This window comes from Cupressus sempervirens, chromosome 4 (genome assembly GCF_028749045.1).
Source record: "Cupressus sempervirens isolate cs-2001-9-10 chromosome 4, ASM2874904v1, whole genome shotgun sequence".
Lineage (NCBI taxonomy): Eukaryota > Viridiplantae > Streptophyta > Pinopsida > Cupressales > Cupressaceae > Cupressus > Cupressus sempervirens.
In genome coordinates this window covers 28,777,004-28,801,253 of record NC_143121.1, presented here as the reverse complement: position 1 = coordinate 28,801,253, position 24,250 = coordinate 28,777,004, and the positions used below count along the sequence as shown (strand labels likewise).

The following is a 24,250-nucleotide window of genomic DNA, read 5'->3' as shown; positions in this document are numbered from 1 at the left end:
CATGTATTTTAGAAGAAAAAGGCAGCACAACAATCCTATATGTATTACTGATTTAAATATAAATGCTAGTTGACTTTGTCGTGGATATTAAAAACATAAAATGAATGTCAAATCATACCAGCCTGGCTGGACATGTTTGGCACCCAAAACAAAGGCATATAAATAAAGATTTATTGTCCAAGTTAAACCCTAATGAATTATGTAAAAGAAGTGATGGTATATTATTGATCAAAGAAGCATCACAGTTTTATCAAGAAGATAAAGCAGGTGAATTATATGAGAAGTTTAAAATCAAAACAAATGAGAGCAGCAACTTCATTGGAAGTTGTATTATATAAAAAGAGCACCAATTACAAAATAGAATCCATGCACCAGTTTGATTGGTGAACAAGCATCGGTCGTATTTGAGGATATTGGAGGCATCACTGATATGGATAATATACTTAAGTTAATCACCATTAACATAAACATTAGTATAAAGATAAAAAGCAGCCAATAGCATATGATAGTTTCTGAAGAGACTTGAAATCAAATGACATTAATACTATAGACAGCAACTAATAACAGAGGTTTAAAAACAGTGCGTGCTATTAGAAATAGGCAGTGACGACACTTAATTAAAGAACATCTATCAATATATGGACAGCAATACATTAAAAATCATGCAGGCCAGACTTCAAAAAGGGACAAAGTTCAGTTGTAATTATTAGAGAAACACATCATGGTGGCCGACTAACCAAGTTGGTTGGTATTAAATGATGTTATTTGTTCACCAGTCTATACAAACAAATCAAGGGAAGACTGATTATATATCGACATATACAATTGATTGAAAGTTCAGAATAAACACTAAAATCAATCAGCAACCACAACTATAGACTAAAAGACTTGAGCAGTAATCATGAACTACCACAACAATCTTTACAGACAGAAGACCTCAAAATAGCGACAGCAAGCAGGAATGACTTTGAAGTTGATAATTTGAATGAGTCTAAAAGATGTATCATGGAAACATTCTTGCAGTATGGAAAACAAGCTAGACAGTTGGAAGAAAGGATTGATAAGGAGAACAGAAATTCATGCACCATAGTTACACCGCCCTAGGGGACGGGGGGACAGAGGTGCCTCAATTTGGGGATGGAGAGTGGACAGCGGGGGATGGCAGATGGGGACGGGGAGGGGATAAACTATATACTATACATGTGGTACTTAATTGGTAGTTATGAAAATATGTATAAGACACAAAGATGTAAACAACTAATTTATTAAAATTTAAATAGTTGAACATTGCATTGAACATGAAAGTGGAACATTGGACATTGAACACTAATATTAAATTTTTAAATACTCTAATCAGCAAATGGAAGAGTTCTAACTTCTTTTATATAAATATAATAAATACTGAATAATAATAGTCATAGATATCAAAAGTACGAGTATATCATTATTAAGATGATTAGATTGAGCAGCATAATATGATATTCAATACAACCAATAGAATATTAGAAAAAAAAAAAAATTAAACAATTTATTTATTTTCTTGATTGGAAAGGAGATGCCCAATCGTCCCATGGAGGGGTCAAGGGACTTCTTCCCATCCTCCTGTCTCCTCAGGGGATGCTGGGACGCCCACCCGGCCTTGCTAGAATGACGACGGACTGGAGGCGCCGTCGGAGAGGCTGGAATGCTGTCTGCCCATCCCCAGTGCATCCCTGTCTTGAAGACATTGGAATTTGGGGCATGTACATATAAAAGCAGCAATTGACATCTGAATAGAAGCAGCGATCAGATACTCAATATCCTCAAGAGATGTGATACTTATGGAGATAAATCAGAGTTGGCAACATGGCAGAACTGTTTCCTTAAAAGATGATGATTTGAATTTGGTCAGTCAAAAGCAGTGATAACCAAGCCAACTAAAGAGATTGACAGCACTACTAGCAGCCATGGAAACAAACACGTCGAGGACAGCACGATCACTAAGTTGATTAACACTTTATCAACACAAGCAGTTACTAAAGAATACAAACCAAGTAAATTCAAGGGCAGCAGCTAGAATATAAGTGAAGGCAGTGATTCCAATATAAAAACAGGTAAGCAGCGCCAATGGCAAGCCAAATGGGCAAATGAAATGGATCATGGCTCGCACTACACGTAGGAGTCTTTCAGAAGATAATTTATGGTCCTTCAAATGAACAATGCAAATGAGTGTAAAAGAAGAGCAGTAGATTACCAGAATAATTCACTGATGAAAAGAATAGAACAGGGTACTTTGATAATAAAAAGATTAATAAAAACATAAAACACTAATTAGTATTGAACAATAAAAGTGTAGATATCAATTTAGTAACTGTTCTCAATGGCGCAATTACTGATAAAAAGAAATTTGTTTAATGAATGAGTGAGATGTGATTACTCATTCAAATTAGAGGTGTATTCCCTAGAAGAACATGGTTCATTAGGGTTTCCCTCATATGCATAAGTAGAGACCAACATATTACATAATGATAAAAACCATCAAAACCCTAAATTCAATAGCTTTACAATTGAAAACAATAAAATCTTCTTGTCATTATATATCAATACCTTGAACAAGCTCCGTTGTTAGAACTCTCTTGCTGGAAATCTCGTCTATAACCAAAGGAACATAAAAGCCGTCTATTCCAGACAACAATTCACGGAAGCGCTTTTGGTTTGCTGCTTCCAACTCATAGTCACACTCCCTGGCAAGTTCTGATTTTGCCACCTACCACCCATAGGACACCAAAGTTGCATCAAGAATAAGTTTCATAGGTTTATGATGGAAATAATATTCCATAATTCATTAGACAATTTTTTGTTACAATATGCTCAGGCATCTGATTAAAGGTTATACTGAAGGTAGCAATAATAATGTAAAATGTTATTTAATCATACAATGCTAAGGAACAAAGATAAACTAAGTTGAGATCAAATTCAAAAGTCACAAGCTTGGTCAAGAAAGATGTTATACTAGCTATCTAAATATAATTTGAATCCACAAGTAATGTTTGCACAGAAAACAGTTACTTTAAGGCTCCACTAAGAGTCTAATGACTTATATCGTGAAACATATAGTATTTTCACTTTTAGCACACTAAAACATGTAGGAATATGATAATTATGTAATCAGGAAAAAATAACCAGTTTCTAGTTTGAAATTTTCATTCATCCAATTCTGCAATAACCTCTAAACTGCTTTGACTAAAGAGGAATATAGGTACTTGCATTTGGTAAAGAGACATTATAAAATCAGCTTCCAGCTTGAAAAAAATCTAAGAACCCAAATTTAAAGCTATGAAGGTTGAACCAATTGGACATAAGAAATGTGCAACATTCAAGTTACTCATGAAGGAACAAGGAAACTTTCTATTTACATGAACTTATTTAAGGAAAAACACCACTATATTTATAGAAGTAAAAATACTACTTTTATTTAAAAAGTAAAAGCTTGAAATAACTTGTAGGAGATGGCAGTAACGAAATTCGATGATTTTTTTCACCAATCAAACAGGTTGCAGGGAGTTATTGCTCATCGTTTTTGGAGAAACAGTTATTTTTCTTGTTAAGAGCAGTAGAGAATCTGCATGTTGTCGTATTTGGGAAGTTGTGGGCGACCATATTAAATGTCCAACAAAAGAATTGTATAATCATTACCCAGAGTGGCCAATTGGAAGGTAAATCTTTACAGGTTTCTGGAGTTATCTGTAACAGAAGGAGAGTCCGTGTCGTAAGGAATGATAATGCAATTGTTTCTCTGTACATAAACGACACTATTGGAGACAGGAAAAATAAATTGGAAATTAAAAACAGCTTGCAATCAACTTTTTTGGGCCGATATAATAGACCAGAAACCTCACTGGAAGAAAACGCTTTGCCGTTACAGAATTCACAAAGGGCAAACAATTGGTTTGTATATTCAGCATCGGGTTCTCATATTGCGGGAAGCGCAAATAATAGGTGAAGATGTGTTAGGGGTATCATTATTTTTGCTCGAGTATTAAATTTTTGCCATGTTAAACCAGACCCAACTATAGTCTTGGAATATTCTGGCAGAGAGAACAAAAATGAAGTTCGCTATGAATATTGTCCTAAAGTTGGAACCAATACTTTGGAAATTATAAAGTCTGGGTAGAATAACATTCAAAGACATTGTTTCCAGCTGTCAATTCCTTGGTTAAAGAATCCTTATAATTGGAAAAAGACAAATATAATACCTGTGGTTAGGAAATTGAATCGTGTTAATAATTTTTGGGGGCCTTGAACCTTATTAATCTATGATTTTGAATTGCCTATGGTGACTCTGTTATACTCCTCATCGTAAGAGTTTGTGATTGGTGGAGTTTTTTTGCATTCTACCCAGATTGTCTTGGATAACATCCTCAGAACTGTGCACACATTCAAACAATTTATTTGCTACCAAGGAAAAAAAAATTTGTGACTCCTGATTTGATCAGCAACAGTTGGTATTGGTTTGGAAATCCACCAGCCACTGATGGGGACGAATCTGGGCAAGAGTTATCGAGTACGAACAAATATATCTGAAGTTGATTATAGATTGCACCAGTCTGATATTATTCATTCAAATCAAATATCATCTCTCTGAGAACATACAGGCAATTGTGATTGCAAGGAGGAACTTTGGAGGTGTGCATTTTAGTCAAGAAGATTTCCTTGCTGAGTATCATTCAAGCATCACAAAGGACACAGGCAGTAAATTGTACAGAGAAATATAGGCAACAGATCTTTCAAAGTCTTCAGCTTCAATTTGGGTAGTAACGAGGATCATCTCCTATGCCAAATCTGAACTTTTAGAGCTTAGGATTATCTTTACTAGGAATGGCTAGCAAGCTATTCACGGAAGGAGACGATTGGGGTATCTAATTATTTTAACTCAGAGAAACTTCTATTTTAGTTCATGTGGTATTTGTTGGTGACTGTGACAATCTTTTAGTTCATGGTGTTAATATTTCTTAAATTGTTGCAAAGTAAGATCAAGACTGTGTCAGTAGATAATCATTCACAACCTTAGAGGTAAGGAAAACTGTTGGATTTTCTTCACAGGAAAGGAAAATTTAGAGGCAAACAGGGCAGTACCTTCTCTGATCAACCTCAGAAGTCAGAAACACAAAACATCATCCTTACACGGCTACTCCCAACTGATCAGTTAGACAATGGAACATTTGAAAAGTAGCCTTTTCTCAAAAGAATTTAATGAGACCTTTAATGGTAAACAACTAAGAGACTTGCTGAAGAAAATGGAAGTGGGAAACTGGTTATACATGGCTGGGTTGGAATTAGACTCTATGACTTCGTTAACTGTCATTCTTTGGAAGTTGGAGGTGATAGAAATGTATTTGACCAGAGTTGAGCAAGCAAATTGTAGATTCCTAAATTGGGCCTTGCAGCCTACAATGGTAACCTTGGTGCCAAGGTTCATGGAACATCCTCATAAAGATGTGAGGTTTGTAGTTGCTTTATGTATCAGCGAGATTATGTGAATAACAACCCCTATAGAAGCCTATATTGATGATGTGTTGAGGAAAGTTCTGCAACTGATTGTGGAAAACTTAGAGGGATTACATGATGACAAAGACACTGCTTTTGCCAAGAAGGTTAAGATTTTAGATATTATGGTGGAAAAGAGAATCATTTACATTATGATTGACCTTGAATGCAATAATTTAATTTATCTGCTGTTATATTGCTTCTTATTTGGAATTAGGAAGCACCATTCACGAAAAGTAAAGGCTACATGCACACCATTATATCCTCAAATTTTTATGCAGATGTTGAAATCTGCAAGATGTTGCAGTCAACCTTGTTAGCTTTTTGGAGGAGGGAACATAAATATTGCAAAGAATTGTTCAAGTTTACGCTCTCATCTACAGCCTTCAAGCTCGTGGAGGAATTAATTAAGCACAGAATCAACAAATTTCAGGATCTCGTAACGGATAGTGAGTTGATCTCCATGTGTTTACCGGTTAAAGGAACTCCTATGAGGCTTTATGGGAGTTATTGTAGTGAGGAGGAAGGTTAAGTGATTCAAATGAGCAATGGGAAGAAGATGGATAAGGAACATACAAGTTTCTACATTGGAAATCTGGAGGTTATTCTTGAAAAACAATTTGTTGAAGTTGGCAAACAATTTGATGAGGGTGGTCCTTCTCAAAGTAATAGCATGTTGGAATCTTTGTATGATAAGCCTTTGTGTGAAAATAATAATATAACAACACATTTGCCTTTCCATGCAAATCAAAAGAACAAGAAAATTGAGGCTTGTGATTATATTTTTGAGAGCTGTGATGAACCATGTGTTTCTTATACACATGATATTAACTTCAAGGAACAGTCCAAAATGACACTACAAGACAATGAGTTGTGTCAACATAACAATGATGAGATGTATGCCTTAAAAAAAAGCTGAAGGTTAGTGAAGACAGGGTTGTAGCATCTTTGGTACGTTATGACGGCACTCACAAAATGATTGAGGATCTCCATAGGAAGGCTCAAAAGACAGTGGAAGGAGATTTACTTGTTGCTGATTTGCAGGTAGTCAAAACAGCCCTTGAATCTATGAAATTAGATTATTTATGTTTCCTTTCTGACAGAGATTATATTCTTAAGGTTGTTGGAATATATGTTGATCAATTGAGTAAAGGAAAGAATGAGATTATGGAGTTCAACAGGGAGCTTAAGTATGCTCAAGAGGCATTGGATAATACACAGATTGCTCTTCATGAAGTAGAAAATCAAATTAGTGTCACAAATCAAAGTAGGGAGCATGAGAGTAAATAGAGTAATTAAAGAACTTGATAGTATTTAGTAGACTTATAACTTGGATAGTTGTCCCAAAAAACCAACTACAAAAAATTTCAGATCACATTCAATTTGTAGACAACCCCTTGTTTGAAGTAGATGCTGATTATACTTCCGATAATCCTGTTTTTGAGATAAATGAGGGAGCACTTCTTGATTGTCATGAAGAGGATGACCTTGACTTCAGAATTTTGGATCCAAATACAATTCCTAGTGGTGAATCTTATAGGATTGGTGTGGTGAATCGACTATTGTCGCTCATCCTTCGATCAGCCCTTACATGATTTCAGATTCCAACTTACATATGAATTAGATGGAATTCATACATCAACCATTGAATAGATCTTGGTGGAGGATTGATGAGAGTTATGTTTTGATCATAGGGTGTCATATCTCTATTTTAAGATAGAATTTTAATAATAATAATTAGATAATACAATATTATTTAATAAATAATGATAATAAAGTCATTAAAACTAATACTAAAAGATAAAAATAGGAAATTATTATTATTTAATCTATATTATCAATGAAGTAATATTTATTATGATATTTTAAATAATTAAAGAATAATAAAATTTCAATGAGTAAATAAAGAAATAATATTAAATACAAGAGACAATATTGTAGAAAGTATGTTAACTTTCTAAATAGAATTTAATAATAAGCACAAATAAGTAAGTAAATAAACAATATAACATAGAATAATATAAATTAACTAAATCTAATGAAAAGTCAAGAGATGCTTACCAAATAGACAACACCACTTAAAATTAAGATGTAAAAGGGAGGATAGTTTATTTAGGAGAGAGGGACAAAGAAGAGGAGAAGATGAGAGTTCAAAAAGGAAAAATGGAATAGGCAAGTAATATGAAGAAAATAAAGAAGTGACTTTTTGAAAAGGTATCAATGATATTCAAAGGATGTGAACCTTTGAAAGGGTCATAATTATGAATAGTTGCAACTCTTCAAAAATATTGTGATTATAAAGTATTGGGACTTTTCCAAAGGATTTTAGTTATGAAATGTTGTGAATTTTCGAAAGGATTATAATTATGAAGTGTTGTGACATTTTCAAAGGATTTGTATAATGAAAGGTTGTGACTCTTGGAAAAGAAGAAACCAAAAAGTTTATTTTATCATTTCCTTACAATTAGAAAAGGAAAAATTTTAGAAAGTAAATATTAAGTTGAGATAATCTAGAAGGAATAATTCATTGAAGAGCCGACTAAGGATAGAGCCACATGAACCAAAAAAAGAAAAAGGTAAGAAAGGCATGTTTATGGATTATATTTGTTTAATTATGTTTTTGAATTTATTTATATTAATGAATCATACTTGTGGATAATATTGTGTTGGCTCATGGGGTTAACACCATGGAGATTAATGAGACTGGAAGCATGGGGTATACAAGATGTTAAGATCTCCATCTAATGACCATGGCCAAGAATCAATGGATAATCTCCATGTGCCAAAATATTCTGATGATGTCAACATATGCATATGTGATTGGTCTTGGGTAGAGGAGTCCCATCCAAGAAGAATCTTAAGGGGTGCACTCGTGGGAAGAAGGCGAGGTAGCTATGAGCTAGGAAGCCTGATCTGGAGACGTCCTTTAAGATTGGGGTTAAATTAGAGGGTAGAATAATATATAAGTAGGAGATAATTTCCCTAGTTAGTTAGTTTTTTTATTGTTGTGATTCTGCAAGTATTACTTGTCTGAAACTAACCCTAATAGAGGGGACATTACATAGGGGATGGTTTTTCAGCCTCACTCTTGCTCATGGCACCTATGTACTTCAGGGTTATCTAGAGTGACGATGGCAATATGATACTTTATGTGCCCATGGTGTTGATTTCAGCTATTGAGCAGCTTGTTTCTTACATCAACAATTTAGGTTGGGTCATCATTATCTATTGTGATATACATAGCCCCTTGATACATTTCTATCTCATCATATCTAATGGTCATGACAACATGGTTTAGGATCCTAGCATTAGCACACTTGATGTATTGTTGTTATGGGAAGTCAGTGAATGGCTTTGCAATTCTCAATCTTGCATTCATATCAAAGTGGCGCAATGGATTGTCAGAGCAGTATTTATGAGGTTGATATGGGACCCAAATATCGTGGTTGCATGCATTAAGTTGTTTGAGAGCAAACAATCTCGAGCAAGGAGGACTGTAATGTCCCCTTTTTTTTGTGACATTAAAAACTGATATGCCAATCCAATACATGACCTTAGAGGACTTAATACAGAATTGTTAAGTCAAACTCAATTTTAATTAAAAGGAAAGTGAATAAGAGATGAGCTGGCATGACGGACAAGGACAACAATACAGAAGCTAAAGAGTCACAGGTTGGGTCTTTAAAAGGCGGTGGAGGAACTCATTTTTGGATGCTTGGATATATGCTTGGTTTTTTATCTGGTTATCGGTCTCTCTCGAAGAGTTAAATGGAAGCTTCAGCTTCAGCCCGCTTGAAGGACAAAAAACCCACAAGCCGGAAGACAGTGGATAAAAACCCATCGTGGTGGAGACATCATTTCAAGTGTCTCACAAGTGCTTACATTGCATTTCTGGTCTAGTATTTCCAATCTGACTGTAGTACTGTTTTTAAGATTGGATTGTGGTGTTAATAATAGTTATAGTGGGATATCTCATTGTACAGTTGTGAGCCTAACTATAACAGATATACTTTCAATGCAAATGGCTCACATTATTCCTGGTAGGAGAGATTTATTTGCTAGTACAGAAGCTAAATGAACCTTTGTCAGTTTTGAATTTGTTACCAGTATGGGAGTTCTATACTTCATAAGCAGCATAAATGTGTTTAGCTTCAGGTTGGCAGCATGCTGAAATGATATCATGTAGGAATATATCACTCAATTGCTATCAATAGTTTTCTATCTAAAAAACATTATGGTCTCTAAAATGTCTCTCTTTAGCTTTTCAATTATTGTATATTTTATTTATTACAGCATATTCAGCCTAAAGAGATCCCCTCTTGGGCAAAGGAGCGCACAAAGAATTTGAGCAAATCAATGAACAGGTTCCCATTAAATTTTGTTTTTATACGTAATCTGATATCTACAGAGTAATAATTGATTCCTTAGCATATTAAAGGACTTCAAAGAAAGAGTGAAAAAATTAAGTTCACACATGTTCTCTAAAATTGCCACAGAAATTCAAGTGATGATGACAACATATAGTAGCCTATCATCAACACTGAAGATGGATGTCAACAAACTCTGTGAGCACAAAAATTACTCAAAAAACATTCGTTTTTAGGCAATGACATAGCAAACAAGGAAAAGCCATAGTTGGTATCTATAACCTTCATCAAACAATATACTTTGCCTTTCTACCTTACAGCATTCATACCTTCATAGCTTGGTCAAGGAAAAGCCCCTTTGGAATGAGATTAGTGTAATCCAAAAGCCGTCTAACATTTTCAATATCACTATCTATACTGTTTGCAACACCAGGATACTGTATCTTGACAGCAACATCAATCCCATCTTTTGTAACTGCTTTGTGAACCTGTCATTATATACAGAAATTTCAGATGTTTCAAAACAGCATGAAAGTATGCAACTGTCAATCTTCATTGCATAATGCACAAATTTCAGAGACTAATTGTTTTTCTTTTTCTAGAATTACTGACATACAGTAAACAGTAAAGGTCAGAGTCAAAGAATACACAAGACAATTAAATTCATAAAATTCCCACACTACATGTGTTAACAGATTTGTCATTGTTGTCAACATGCATTAGAAAATCTGATAATTGTGCATTAAATCTGCAGAACCCTCGTCTTGATTGGATTGGTCATGACGAACAAACACATGCCTTGTTTTGATGAAAATCTTAGTTGCCAGGAGTATGTTGATCTATGTTCTGATTTTGTCTGAGTTTCCTCAGATTTCAGACTATGCCACTCTGTATCAGATGTCTCTAAACCATATCAAGTGGGTAAAACTTTGTTTTTAAACATGTTTTCCTCGTATCAATATGCGTATTTATTGTGTTGTTCTCAACTACAACAGAAAATTTGTTATGACAGAAAACTCATTTCTGAAGTTGTGGTTTTAGGCGAAGTTTGTTTTCAGAATGACATTGATCTGCATATACTAACTTCTTATAGTTGTGCAGTTATGCACTTACTTGAATCAGTTCAAGTATTGGTTATACAGCTATAATCACTGCGCACTATTTTCAACATGTTATGCGAACTTTATTTTTGTTTATGCCTGCCACTTTGGCTGTTTATTCAACGATGGAACTCTTGTTTGTCATTAGAGGTTGGAACTACTGCCAACTAACTATCCATTCAGTTGTAACTGAGGGCAGTTACAAATCATCTTTTAACTACTTCTAACTGTCTACTCATCTGATAGTATAAGGAGACATTATTTAAGGACACTAAAAGTGTCGTCTGTAAATATTGTGTAGCCGACAGGGTGTTGTCGTCAGTAAAAATTTTGTAGCTAACGGGTTCATGTCGTCAATAAAAATTTGTCGCCAACTGATAGATTAGTATTGTTATGTAGCCGACGGACCCCTTCGAGAAGGTTCGGCTGAAAGTATTTATACCCCATCTGAGATAATTGTAAATCATCTTATCAAGCATAATGTAATGTCTCTAGCATATGTGAATAATACAAGGAGTTCTGTTGCTCTTCTCTATTGTCTCTGTGCATTAATCCATTGATCTAATGATCTATGCGGTAAACATTTGGTGCCATTGCCTGATGGACCTAGAACAAAGGCTGAGGAATGACGACTAATGTCGAATCAGTTAAACAAAAATAAGAATAAGCTGAAGGACAAAGATGAAATCCGCACAACTCAAGGAAATTTAATTTTGGCACAATAGGCCGAACGCAGACGGAGGTTTCAGAAGATTGCCGATGGACACCGAGCTGCTAAGGAATTGTTGGAAGAGACTCGCCAGTGGGTGGAATTGGTGGAAGCAGCAAGGGAAGAATTTTTGAACTTGTATTCGCCGAGGGAGGAGAATCCTGACGAAAGGGAATTAACTCGCACGGCTCGGAGTGCCGAGGGAGCAGGAGTGTGGAGTGAACTCTTCGTCCGCAATATACTTCCGGAAGGAACAACTTCAGAAGATCCATCTTCACCAAAGTTCACTGCTGTTGCAAATAAGACACTTGTACCAAACAGTGACGGTGTGGGAGCGTAGAGCGCCAATGTGGGAGTACAGATCGCCGATGTAGGAGTACAGATCGCCAATGTGGGAGTGCAGAGCGCCGGTGTGGGAGTGCAAAGCCACAGGGTGGGAGTGCAAAGCGTCAATGTGGGAGTGAACAATGACAGTGTAGGAGTGAACAGCGCCAGTGTTGCAGGACCGAACAACGCCCATGCATAAAATTCCGTAGTGATGGCGGGACCAAAGGAAAAGCTGCCGAAGTTTGATGGCGATGGTATGGCCGATCCAATCTGACATTGTAAAACATGCGAAACGATTTGGAGGGCAAATGGCATAACAGATACAAATGAATGGGTTTAGCAATTTTCGACAACCCTACGAGGTGTCGCAATTGATTGGTTTGTTGATATAGATCCCCAAAAGTTAACCAGTTGGGACAACATTAAGGAGTTTATAACAAAATTTCAACTGTTGCACGACGACAATGAGATCGTGGCAGAGATATACAACACAAAGCAAGGGAAGAATGAAAATGTTCGAGTATACACCAGGAAATTAAAAGACTTGATAAATAAAATGAAAAATAAGCCGACAGATGGGCTATAAAAAAGATGGTTCGTTGAGGGTCTACGCCCGAAGTTGCAGAAGAAAATGGAGATTGTATTGTCGTCATCATACACTGAAGCATACAATCGGGTGATGAACTTGGAAAGTGAGCAGAAAACAAAGAAGAAGAGTAGCTCCTCCAAGTCAGACGATGATGCGTCTTCGGAAGAAGAGAGCAGCAATGAGGGAAATAGCAACAAAAAGGTTTGAGCTCTCCAGAAGGACATGATCTAGATGATGAAGGAATTTAAGAACATGCAATAGGAAACAAAGGCAAGTGAGCTATGGTGCACGGAATGTAAGGCAGAAGGTCACACAAAGGGCTCCTGTCCAAAGAACCAGTTCTGTGAGATCTACCAAATCATGGGACATTCCACAAAAGAATGCCCCTTCAACATGACAACCAGAGGACCTCAACAAGTGATCCTGACACAGGCAGCTTCCATGTCAAGAGGGAACGGAAACACAAACATTGATGGTGCCACTTCGGGTGGGTACAGAAATAATAGCAGAGGGTAAAACAACAACAATGCAAACAATAACAATAACAATGGCAGCCGAAGTCGAATTTAGTACGATGCAAACGGCCAACCAATGGTTCAATGCCGAGCATGCAATTTATGAGGCCACTTTGCATGAGACTGTACAACGGCAAGCACACCAAAATTATTATGCAGATGGTGCAGACCCGGCAATCATGAAGATGCCAAGTGCTCGAAGTCTAGAGTGAATCTGATCACCATCAAGATGGACGAAGAGGAGGTGCTGGCAATCACACGAAAAAAAGCAAAACAATACTCCAACCCAACAGAAGAAAAGAAGAGAGTGGAGGAAGTACAAAAAGAAATTGAAAAAGTGACACAAGCAGAGACATCTCAGTCGAAGGACACCACGGGTACCTCAGCAAGGAACTGCGCGGAACAAAACATCGTACGCCAGATATTATGAACTGAGGTACCCGTCAAAATAGGCGATCTATTGCTCACAATGCCTCAACTCCGATCGGCACTCACAAATATTGCACCAACTGCTAACTTACCAGAACCAGGAAGAAGGAAGGAAATTGCCGCAAGTGGAGAAGACCCAATGCTGCTAGCACTCACATCCGAACGGCATCCGGCGGTCGTCGAGATGGGGATTCTGGGAAATGTGCTGATGGACACAATTGTCGACAGAGGGTCCGGCATGAATGTCTTACTCGAGGATACCTGAAAGAGGTTGGGACAGCCGACATTGTGGCCACCTACATTCCAGTTGCTGACAATGGACCAACACGGCATTAAACCTCTCAGCGTCCTGATAGCACAACCGGTGACGATTGGAACACAGCCATTCCTGCTTGACTTCGTCGTGATCCCGCTGAAGAGGAAAGGATACGATGCCATTCTAGGCCGGGGATGGCTCATACAAGCTAGAGTTAAACACGACTGGAAGAAAAACACTCTATCACTTGAAAGCAAAGGACAGAAATTCGTCATTGATTTACACACACAAATGGTAGATGAGGAGGCAGTGTCGTCAGACTCAGAAGGTGAAGGCAAAAGTGACGACAAAGGGAAGAAGAGAATGGAACCGAACAAAGAAGGAGTTTTGAGACTAGAAGGAGGATCGAATGACAACGACCTAGACTCAGAGAATGGTCTTTTCCACTGGCAGATAGAAGACTACGAACTCTTTTCGAATTGTAATATGTTAAGCATCAACGAAAGTGAGAAAAAAGAGGAAAATGAATGTCTGAAGGAATACAGAGAAGCGGAAGAAGGAAGGGTTGTTATGGCTGAAGCTGAGGGGAAGAACATACAGTATGAACCTAGAAAAAGGAAAGATCCCACCGTCCGATATATGGTGAACGGACCGCATAGAAAGAAAAGAATACACCGCACCATAAAATTAGTTGAAGGATGCCGACAGCAAGGAAATAATCTGGGTGAGCAATGACTGCAAGCACAATGGGCCACACAGGTGACAGAACAGACGCAAAGCGTGGCGTGATAAGCACCTAAAACTGAACAAGTTTCAACCGGGGCAATTGGTGTTAAAGTATGACGGACAAAATAAACCAGGAAAGTTTAAGGTTAGGTGGGTTGGGCCATACCAGATCCAAAAGGTAGCTGACAATGGAGCAATAAAATTGTGGACTTTAGATGGACAAGGAGTACCCCAGACAGTGAACGGGTCGAAGCTGAAGATGTATCATGCCAGGAAGACTCCCTCGTCGTCACAGAAGGACAAAGTCCAAACGACTCCCTCATCATCGCAGAATGGCAAAGTCTGGAGGGAAAATTGAGTTTGTTGTATTTTTGTTATAAAAAAAAATTTTGAAAAACGAAAAAAAAGCAACAAGTATGGCCCCGCGGACAAGGTTTTTCGCAGACAGCTCCACGGCCACTTGTCCCGCAAACAAGGTGATCCACGGACTGCCCCATTGGATACCTTTTCCACAAACGGGGTTTTCCGCGTGTGATCCTCCCGCAGGTGTTTTGTTTCCCCGCAGCTTGACTTTTTCCTCCACGGATGTTATGTTGTGTGGGATGACTTCCTATTTCCCGCGGGGTGCATCTTGTTTGTCCGCGGCCTCATCTTGTTCGCCCACAACTTCACTTTGTTCACCCGCGGCTTAAACTTTTCTCCCCCACGGACACTATATTATGCCAATTGCTTTCTAATTCCCGTGCAGTTGTTTTTTTTTACCGCGCCTTGTTCATTATTCCTGTGGATGGTCTTCTATATGCTTCCGCAAAGGTGTGTTTAAGTTCGGCGATCGATGTTTAAATCCCATGGAATGAGCTTTCAATCTCGCACGGTTATATCTTAAAACAAGTGATTGCAGCACTTTCAGCCGAAGACAAGGAGTTAATACCACTTTCAGTAATCTTCCAGCCATCGGGAAAAGAAACAAGCAACGGAAAAACATTTATTTGGGCATATTCTCCGCGGAAAGGCATAAGCGACAATAACCCTGTATTATAAAGGCAAAAGCATCAAAACAGTTAAGAGTGATAGAGAGACAAATCAGAGGAAAGAGGCACATCAGCGGACGGAGGAAGGACCAAAATTTAAAGGAAAAAAAAACGATAGATTGAAACAGTTTAGAATGAATAATGTATGATGCCGAGGGGAAAGGAAAGATATAAACAGGTAGGAAACACAAGCGGTTGCCAAAAAGAGCATGGGATCGGGAGAAAATCACAAAAATGGTCTATTCCATAGAGTTTTGTGTGGGTTTTGGAGTGCTAATTTGGTCTTGGCGGTGAGGACGCTGCCCCTCGACCCCGCTAAGTGTGACCAATTGATGAGACCTGGAGCTGCTACAGGCATGGAGTGTCTATGTACCAGAGGCACTTAGAGTAGGTGTTGGACGTTAGGCTGTCTTGGTGGATGCATAGAGAGCTCGGGAGGAGCTGATCATCCAGTCAAACGCAGTAGACCGACACTTAGCTCAGTGAATCTAGGAGTTGGAAGCAGAGAACGCGGCACAAGGGGCCATCAAGGTTAGCTTGATTAAGGAGATAGTATTGTGTTAGCAGAGGCTACAGATGCAACTTGGTTTGGAGACCACTTTGGTGCAGGCACAGGACGAATGTGAAAGTGATGTGACAGAAACAAATCTATCTTGTTGTAGTTAGTCAGTTAATGTATTTTGTTTGTTAATTTGTCTTGGATATTTTGTAATTGTTATCCGGAAACAACTTTTTCTTTTGGAGGGGATGACGTCGTCTGTAAATATTGTGTAGCTAACAAGGTGTTGTCGTCAGTAAAGATTTTGTAGCCAAGGGTTTCATATTGTCGGTAAAGATTTGTAGCTAACGAATAGATTAGTATTGTTATGTAGCCGACGGACCCCTTCGGGAAGGTTCGGCAGAAAGTATTTATACCCCATCTCAGATCATTGTAAATCATCTTATCAAGCATAATGTAATGTCTCTAACATATGCGAATAATACAAGGAGTTTTGTTATTCTTCTCTATTGTCTGTGTGCATTAATCCATTGATCTAATGATCTATGCGGTAAACAAAAAGATCATATAAGGGTAGAGTAATGGGCACAAATCGATAAGAGTAGATCATTGATAAGTTATATGAAGTCTAATGCAGAAACAAATTGTAAAATTGTAAAGAGAAATTGTGTCTTGTCATGTACAGTCAATTGATGTAATGGGCACCCTAGAAATGCCCAAAAACTAAACAACTGCTGATAGGAATTTTGTCAAACAGTTTGCATCCAACTCCTTATTCCTCAGTTTACTAATTTAACCCCATATGACTTCAAAAATGAGACTTATATTGTTTGCTTGCGTGGAATTGAAAATCGCTCAACATCAACAAAAGACAATACAACGATATGCAGATTGGAAATTGTATTACAGCTGATAAGATGTCATTTTCAGAATTAAATAAAATCAAATACATGGCATCTAATCAACTCACTAATTGCTCCACTATTATTGACATAATGCTTCAGCAAATGTTATTTAAACCCGCTGCTACAATGACATGAATAGTGTTGCGTGAATAGTGCCGCATGAACAGTACCTGCGTGAACAGTGTTGCTACAGTATTTTTTCTTCCAAATAGTCCAAATCTTCATAAAATCATTCCCTCAAAGTAGCATAAGTGTTAGATAAGTAAAGAAAAAGATATGAGCAAAACATCAAATCTGCTTATAGCTAGAAACACACCCAATCTGCCTGATAATGAAGCTAATAAGAATGGATTCCAAATGCCAAACCCTAAGGGAATGACATCTAGAATGTCACATGAGAGGATAGACGTCCTCTAATGCCAAAAACGGATCTGCAACTCACATATCAATTTTCTTCTCATATAAAACCTGCCGAATGAAGCCACTAACGCTCCTTTTTATTCTTTCTCCAAGGGTCAATTCAACTCACATGAGCAATGTGGGATAAAAGATGTGCAATATAAAATATATTAAAATAATCACTTATGTCTCCCTTAGGCGCCCCTTTGATTTGCATACATTCCCATAAAAATTAATATTAAAGTAACACTTTAATATTTTACAACTAAATTAAATGTTACTTTAATAATACTTCAAGCATAAAAATATATTAGCTATCGGACTTCAAACAGCACGAGTGATAGCTCGTCGGAAAGCTCTTGCCGAGGAGTATCAAATCCAATCACCAAAACCAACCTCCTCTGTATCCTGCTGACTTACTCAAAATAGTAAGTATGCTTGAGCCTAAGTAAATCAACTCCGTTTTTTGCCCAAATTGGAGATGACTAGGCCAAAACACTCTAAGAACCCTTTAAACCCTTCATTAGCCCTCGGAACCATGTAGAACTAGGCTAACACACACACACTTGGTCAACTGCTAAAGTGGAGACATTACAACTAATTTTTTAAGTCTGAGAGTGTTTGAGAATGATATTGTAAATTCTGAAATTGCTTTTGTGAAGTTTGAAAGTGAGTTTGTTATGTCTGACTCCTACCAGTAATATTATTGAAAGAAATATTTGATATCACGACTGCAAATTAGAGGGGTCTGAAAAGGCAAAAGCTTTGTAATATCCAGAAGGTTGGTGCCTCAAGGATGCTGAGTTGGTGCAAAATCTGAGAAGTTGGTGCTTCTGTTGGAGTTGGTGCTCTCAAGCAAGGGATTTGGTGATTCCTAAGGATTGGTTCCCTTAAAGCATTGTACACAATTTTATTCACGAGGCTGGATTAAAACAATAGACCCTCACAGCATTTCACACAGTAGTTTTTCACTCATCCTAGGTCTTCCATGTACATCAGGTCTTGAAGTTTCTAATTGTGATTGTTCTCTCTTTTGATTTCTCTTTTTATGCCTATCATTATCAAAGTTTTAATTGAACAAGGATCATAAGTTTATATCTTCTTTGATTACCAGCTGGGACTCTTCCGCACATTGAAAGTTATAAAGAAAAGGTTTCATTTGAGGGGGACATTGAAGAAGTGAAATAAGCATTTTATCGAGAGATTTGCAGACGCGGAAATTAATAAATTCGATGGCAGTTTATATACTGATGAGCTATTATGGTATAAAGTGTAATGCATGTCATTCTGATTTGGCAGATTAGTTATTTGCTATATTCCACGGCATATGGGGACAGGGACAAGGACAGGGACAGAGGGATGGCAGGGGACGTGTTTCCGGGATGTTTCCTAAAGAGCCATGAATAGGGGACAGTGGGGGACGATAGTGCACAAATTTTTAATGTGCGTATGTGTCTTAATTTTTCAATATATATTAAGATATTATAGATAGAGAAAGGGAAAGAAAAGAAAATATGTCAATAATTGACTATTAACAAGACAATATAGAAATAAAATTTAAGCCACTGATTCACGAGTTACAAAAGTAGTATAACAACATATATAATAACAGCAGCAGTATAAATCAGTATAACAGTTTAAATATAACATAAAAGATAAAACCAGTAATATAAATCAGTATAACAGCATTACAACAATAGTCTCAAACATCAAAACCATAGTCAATTAATATAGATATCCAAGTCAGAATGTCTCAAACATGTATCCAAAAGTCTCAAACATCAGAATATAACAGGCTATAGGCACAACACATGAAACTAAGCCTCATTCTAGCTATCAAATATTGAAAGGCTCAGAATCATTTGAGTCACTCTCTATGGCAGAAAAATCAAATGAATGTTCAAATTTTAGATTTAATGGCCAGCTTGAATTGATTATTATTCTAACAAGGGGCACAAGCACCAAAGTTCCTGCCTTTAGTCTGGGAGTAATTAAAGTAAGAGTTCAGTTGAAAATTTAGTTGTGAAATTGAAATAGAATATCGAATGTTGTAGAGATCGTAACTTGTGAAGGCCAACTTCATCAAAGACAGTAAAAACCTGGTGATGTAGTTTTGACTTCGATTGAATAAAAAAAGTTGTAGGAAAATATTGTCATACTTCATTATTTTGTATCTATTAAAATTATATTTCAAATTTTTATTATTCTATTTTAAAATTTTGAATTTTAAAAATTCTAATTGTTATCAAGCAATTAATTTTAAATAATCTTAAAATAATAATTAAGAATTTAATTTAAAACAAAGTATATCATTATGTTTTATTAAATTAAATTATGTATATTAAGTTATATAATATTGTTAATTGAATTATTCATAAAATTATAATTGATTACAATGTGTGCAATTAATCTATGCACAATTTTATTTTACAAAATAATAGTAGAATAAATTAAATTAAAATTAAAATTTATAATATAGACATTTTCTATATTTTAATTATAAAATTGAAGAATTAAATATATATTAAACATTTTTTATAAATTATTATTTATTCTTTAAAGTAGCTTAAAACTGCTTTTTACATTATATAATGCAAAAGCGGTAAATTTAATAGTAATCGATGCACATGCGCATCGTCCCATCCTTCTTTACCAAAACTACTGCTGAAGCAAAAGGGCTTTTGCTAGGCCTAATGTGCCCCATCTCCAACAACTCCTTAATTGCCTTCTCTATTTCATCCTTGTGTTTCTTAGAGTGATGATAGGGAGTAATCATAATTGGTATAGAGATTTAGAGAAGAGATCTTATTAAATTTAATAATAATCGATGCACATCACAGTTTAGAGAAGAGATCTTGAGGGCATTTCATAATGCGCCTACAGCTGGACATTTTCGGGTCTTCAAAACTTATAGGCAGATCCGTGAGAGATTCACCTGGAGGGAACTCAAGGATGACTTGCAGATATTAATGAAAATATTGTCATTGATGTCAAAGATGAACAAAACTTAGAATCATCAATGTCAAAGGAACAGGTTGAAGAATATGAAGGTGACTTACAGTTTAATGAGTGTACAACCGTCCAAACAGAATCAATGGTATATGAGAAGGAAAAGCATTAGAAATTAACATGCAGCAGTGTTTACAACATTGTTCATCATTATAAAAAAATTCAGAAATATATACTACAGTGCTAATGTTCAGAAATATATATGGATGAAAGTAGTATGAAGAAATGGCATATACAAATAAAGGAATTGAATGGAATTGGAATGATTCATTAGAAAATATACAAATATGATAATATGTTAGCAAAGATAAATCATTGAAAGGAAAGAGTTAATGACAAGAGTAATGAAAAGAAGCCTGACAAACATGAACCGGTGATGAATGTTAAGTAGCCGTGATTGCTTGAAGCTGCGATGAATTCTTAGTATTGAAGACCCCGTAAAAACATCAGAAAATTCATAAGAGATGGTTGTTTCACAACGACAATAGTCCTTGCTGTGATGTTAAAATAAATATATCATTTTTTAAATATGATGTGCAATTTGGAGGAAGATACGATTCAAGATATGAAACCTGATAATCTGACATCTCTCCGTGCTAATACCGATCAATGATGAGTAATTCGAAATAAATAATTGACCCTACAAAAATATGGAGGCACGATTCATATCTGTTGTATATGTATATGTTTCAGAAAAATACGATTATAAAAGTTCTAAGTCTATATCATGCAGCGATAAGTATTGAAGTCTTTCACAGGGATACATATTTCATGGCATGTTCGAATCACAAATAAATTTGCCATTAATCAAAGAGAAGCCGTCAGAACTCAAGGACGTATATCACAAACACTTGTGATTAATAAGAATAAGACGACAATAATAAAATGAACAGGAGTTTAGATGGCAATCATAGATGACATATTGAAAGCAATTGCAAATAACGTTATGTGTGTGTTGTCGATACATCAGACAAATAAAACAAAGGAAAGATATTATGTTCATGCTGTTTGATTAACATGGAAAAAAATACTGTACAGAAATAATGGTGAGATTATGAAAGACGTGTGGATGGGAATAAAATCATTATAAAAACAGAGGCTGTGATAAGACAGAGATTAAGAAGATGAATCGGTGAGATACAAAATTATCGTAAGGTGTGGTATTAGTTGCAGCTTCTAATTAAAGCCCCATAATAAAGAAGAATTATACGATTAAATGAAGAGGCATTATTATAGACTAAAACATTAAAGGTTGAAATTCTAATAAGATGCCTCTTCAGTCAAGAGACACGACTTTTATTGAAACAAACAAGTTATAAAGAACAATTGTATTGTTTGAAAATAAGGGGAGGAACAAAAGTAGCAAAACAGAATATATATGAGGAAAAGGGCAAAGCAGTGAAAGAAAAGAGATAGAGGAAAATATTCAGATGTATACTATAAGTATGTGAGAATAATACAAGAGACATTAAGTAAGAAAGATTGCTGCTCTGATAAAGAGGATAGAAAGAAGGATTATCTAGATGTATTAGTGGAGAAATTTTGTAATCAAACCAAAAGAATATTACAGCGCTGTGAGAACCATTACAAGATTGTGTTTTCAGATTGGTGAAAGAAATATAGCAGATTCGGTGAAGAGATTTATGATTGATAAGGTGGAAGAGAAGTTTGTGTGCAATGGGTCGGTGCTCACGAAGACAAGTAGAGGGAGTTGGAGCTTCTTATAGGTTGGAGCCTGCAAAGTGTGGGAGTTGGAGCTTCCAGTGAGTTGGTGTTCATAAACATAGAGGTCGTAGCCTCTAGTAGGTCGTTGCCTACAAAATCTTTGTAAAAGAACAGTTTATATAAAAAAGCATTTATTTGTCTTGGTTTTCTCCCGCATTGGATTTCCATGTAAATCATTCTATTTTTGAGTTCATATGCATAATTGTTCATTTCAGCATTTGAAGTTAATTGTTTGAATAAAAAATTTAAATTGGCAAAATTGTTATTATACTGATTCACCCCGCTCCCCTCCCCACTTAGTATAATCATGCAGGGTCGCTTCAGCCTTTGCCCATTCTTGACAAGAATGGGAAAGTATTACAATGGACTTCATCACTAGGTTACCACGAGTGTAGGGGAGAGATTGCATCTATGTGGTGGTAGAGCGCTTGACGAAGTTCGCTCACTTCTTTGGTATTCCATCCACTTTCATAGCAGCACAGGTGGCAGATCTTTTCTTCAGAGAGATATTCAGGTTACATGGGTTGCCTAGATTCATAGTCAGTGACCAGGATGGTAAATTTATGAGTGTTTTTTGGCAAACATATATGTTGCAGGAGAATCACAAACTGTCAAGAGTAAATAGGGCGCACAGAAATTTGTCATGACTGAATTTCATAGTTGCCATCTAAGACAAGCCTTCTTAGGTGCACATTGGTTCTTATACATTCTATCCAAAACAAAAGACCACGTAGACTCAGATTTTTCCATAAACTGTTTCAGATCATTCTCTTTTAAGATCAACATTATTTGTAATTTCCAAGCTGAAAACTTTGAGTCACCTTCGAGTCTATCTTCTAGTCTCAAAATGTTCACCTTTTTTACAGATGTGATATTAAAGAAATTTTGAGTGCACTGGATAAATAAATCTGATCAGGATCGCCTCTTAGACCCGCTCCAATACCATGTTAATTTTAAATCAGATTATAGCAATATACATATGAAACAATTTAAACAGTGTATATCTTGAGATGACCTTCGAACTAGGAGATGACAAACCTAGTACTAATCTCTTTTATTATTGAAATGATTAATTACAATTTTTATTATTACTCTTAGAGTTTACGGTAATTATGGTGTCAACAGACTCAATGACTTCAATGCTATGAATCTGTTAATGTTATAATTTTGTCGAATAAATTATATTATATGTATGAGATATATAAATAATATATGACAAATATTATATATGGAATAATTAACTATGTTAAGAGTGTTTTTATATATATATTTATGTATGTATTTATCTTTCTTGTTATATAACCATTATAATATATTGAGGGTATATTACTTATGTTATAACTATAACTAATGTAAGTTAATATATTAAAGAGACATGCCTCTTTATATCACATATATATTCATTTGTATAGTAACTTCGAAAAGGACATAAAATATCCACAAGTGCTATTAAAAGTTATAGGACAAATTAATGGATCCTGTTTTTAACATGGTATCAAAGCAGGTTCCCTAACACACCTTTAAGATTTCAAGAGCGGGCTAGAAATGTTGACTCAACATATGAAATAGAAAATTAAACAGCCACATAACTACATTCTGACAATAAGAAATCTGAGCAAGTTCTTCAGTTGGAGTTAGCAGATTCTATATAAAATAATGAATGCCTTCAAAGAGAACCAGCAATCACTCTTAATTTGGCCTGAGAAAATGAATCTATGTTACCATTGATTGATCTTCTTGGATCATTTGGTATTACTATTGCGTGAACTTCTACCCGTACTAACAGTCCATATCTGTCGGAATATCTAAAGTGATTGGGAGTTCGAGAAGGCCAAATATTTAGAAATTATTTGGCACATCTCACTATGCAGGGGTCGTGAGGCAATGAGAAATTATTGCCTAAGACTTGGCATAGAACTCCACCTTACCTAACTTTGTTGCCGATGTTATTGAAGGACCTGAGAGTTCCCTAACAAGTTATAAGCATGATTAAAGTCGCAAGTTGATTCTATAACCTTTTGAACCGCATGAGAGGGTTAAGAAATCGAGGTTGTTCTAAAGAATATCAAATACTCGTTGCAGTGTCTGAAGTTTCATAGATAAAGAAACCATTGTCAAGAATGATCAATCATAATGAA

General features: G+C 36.1%; 1 protein-coding gene across 1 annotated transcript in view; it reads right to left on the bottom strand.

Moving 5' to 3' along the window:
• Positions 1-24,250, bottom strand: part of ABC1 (ABC transporter 1) — a 204,574-nt gene that overhangs the window by 115,564 nt on the left and 64,760 nt on the right. The window contains exons 4-5 of the mRNA XM_089824290.1: positions 10,223-10,381; positions 2,587-2,746 (exon numbers count right to left, since the gene is read on the bottom strand). Of these exons, the coding sequence (XP_089680416.1) occupies positions 2,587-2,746; positions 10,223-10,381 (319 nt within the window). The remainder of the gene's footprint in view (positions 1-2,586; positions 2,747-10,222; positions 10,382-24,250) is intronic.